The following is a 1,174-nucleotide window of genomic DNA, read 5'->3' as shown; positions in this document are numbered from 1 at the left end:
TCTCTTTTTTTTTCTCTCCAGGCAGCTGATTTACTCCGTGATTCCGATGCTTATCAACAACGCGTGAAGATTGCAGCGAGGATCCTCCCTGGCAGGCGAGGAGGAGTGACTTGCAGGGGGCTGGGAGGAGGTGGAGAGCAGCGCGCTCTCGCCTATAAGGAGGTGTCCAGCGCCGGCTGCCCGTTCCCCGCCGCAGCCGGCGAGGCGCGTTGGGGCGGCGGGAGCCGGGGCAGCRGGCTCGGCCGGCGCTCGGAGCGGCTCCCGCGGGCAGAGCAGGGTGCGCGGCCGCCGCTTCACCCGGAGCGCCTGGATGCCGCATGGAGTAAATGAGCGGCGGCCGCGGGAGCGCACGGAGGCTGCGAGGCGCTCGGCGACCGGGACGCGGGGAGGCGGGCGGGCGGCTGGCGTCCCCGCCCGGGGCTGAACATGGATGCCCGAGCCCCCGGGGTTTTCACGCTCCTGCTCTTCAGTTTGTGGCACCTGGGATTAACTGCAACCAACTGTGAGTAGCGCGAGCGCACGGAGTTGTCTGGGGGTGGCTTCGGGCTGCGGGGAAGGAAGAGAGGGGGGGAAAAAACTAATTGAAAAGGGGGTTTATTGCAACATGACCTCCAACAAAGTTAGCCCGGCTCCGGCTCGCTAAGCGAGGCTGGAAATGTGAAGTTGCAGGCAGGCGGAGGGGCTGCTCGCCGCCGTCCTGCCTGTGCGGGCGGGGAGGGGAGCGGGAGCGCCGGAGGCTGCTGCTTCTCGCCGTTATCCTCTGCCCTTCCCTCGGCCGCGGCTTGCGGGCGCCGCCGCCCGAGGTGCGCGCTGCCGGCCGGGGCGCTGCCGTAGCGGTGCGCGTCTCTCCGCGGCCGGTTGTGCGGGCTCAGCCCGGCGCGGCTGCGGGGGCAGCGCCCGGGCTCGCCGCATCCGCGGGCGGCGGCTGCCGTCGGGGGCCGCCGCCCCCAGGGGCTTCTCCCCGCAAGTTTTCCGTGCGCCGCTGCTGGCCCTGAGGGCCGCGAGCGGGAGCCGCCCGCACCGCTGCGCTTTGCAGCGTCGCGGCCCCAAGCTCCGCGGGCGCTTAGGTTTGCGCGGCCCGTCGGTGCAGAGCGCGGAGCTCCGGCGCTGGTGGGGCTGAAGGGGGGAAAAAAAGGAGAAAAGGGAAGAAAGTGGGGAGAAATCAGCCGCGACC

General features: G+C 70.4%; 1 protein-coding gene across 1 annotated transcript in view; it reads left to right on the top strand.

The window, feature by feature from the left end:
- The first annotated feature begins 201 nt into the window (after nt 1–201).
- CNTNAP5 (contactin associated protein family member 5) overlaps nt 202–1,174 on the top strand; it is a 287,365-nt gene continuing 286,392 nt past the window's right edge. The window contains exon 1 of the mRNA XM_085310986.1: nt 202–502. Coding sequence (XP_085167112.1) covers nt 427–502 — 76 coding nt within the window. The 5' untranslated portion in view covers nt 202–426. The remainder of the gene's footprint in view (nt 503–1,174) is intronic.

This window comes from Rhea americana, unplaced genomic scaffold (assembly GCF_003343005.1).
Source record: "Rhea americana isolate MKP2758 unplaced genomic scaffold, rheAme1 scaffold_33, whole genome shotgun sequence".
NCBI classification, from domain to species: Eukaryota; Metazoa; Chordata; class Aves; order Rheiformes; family Rheidae; genus Rhea; species Rhea americana.
Note: the sequence above shows the minus strand (reverse complement) of the source record. Positions and strands in the feature narration are given on the sequence as shown.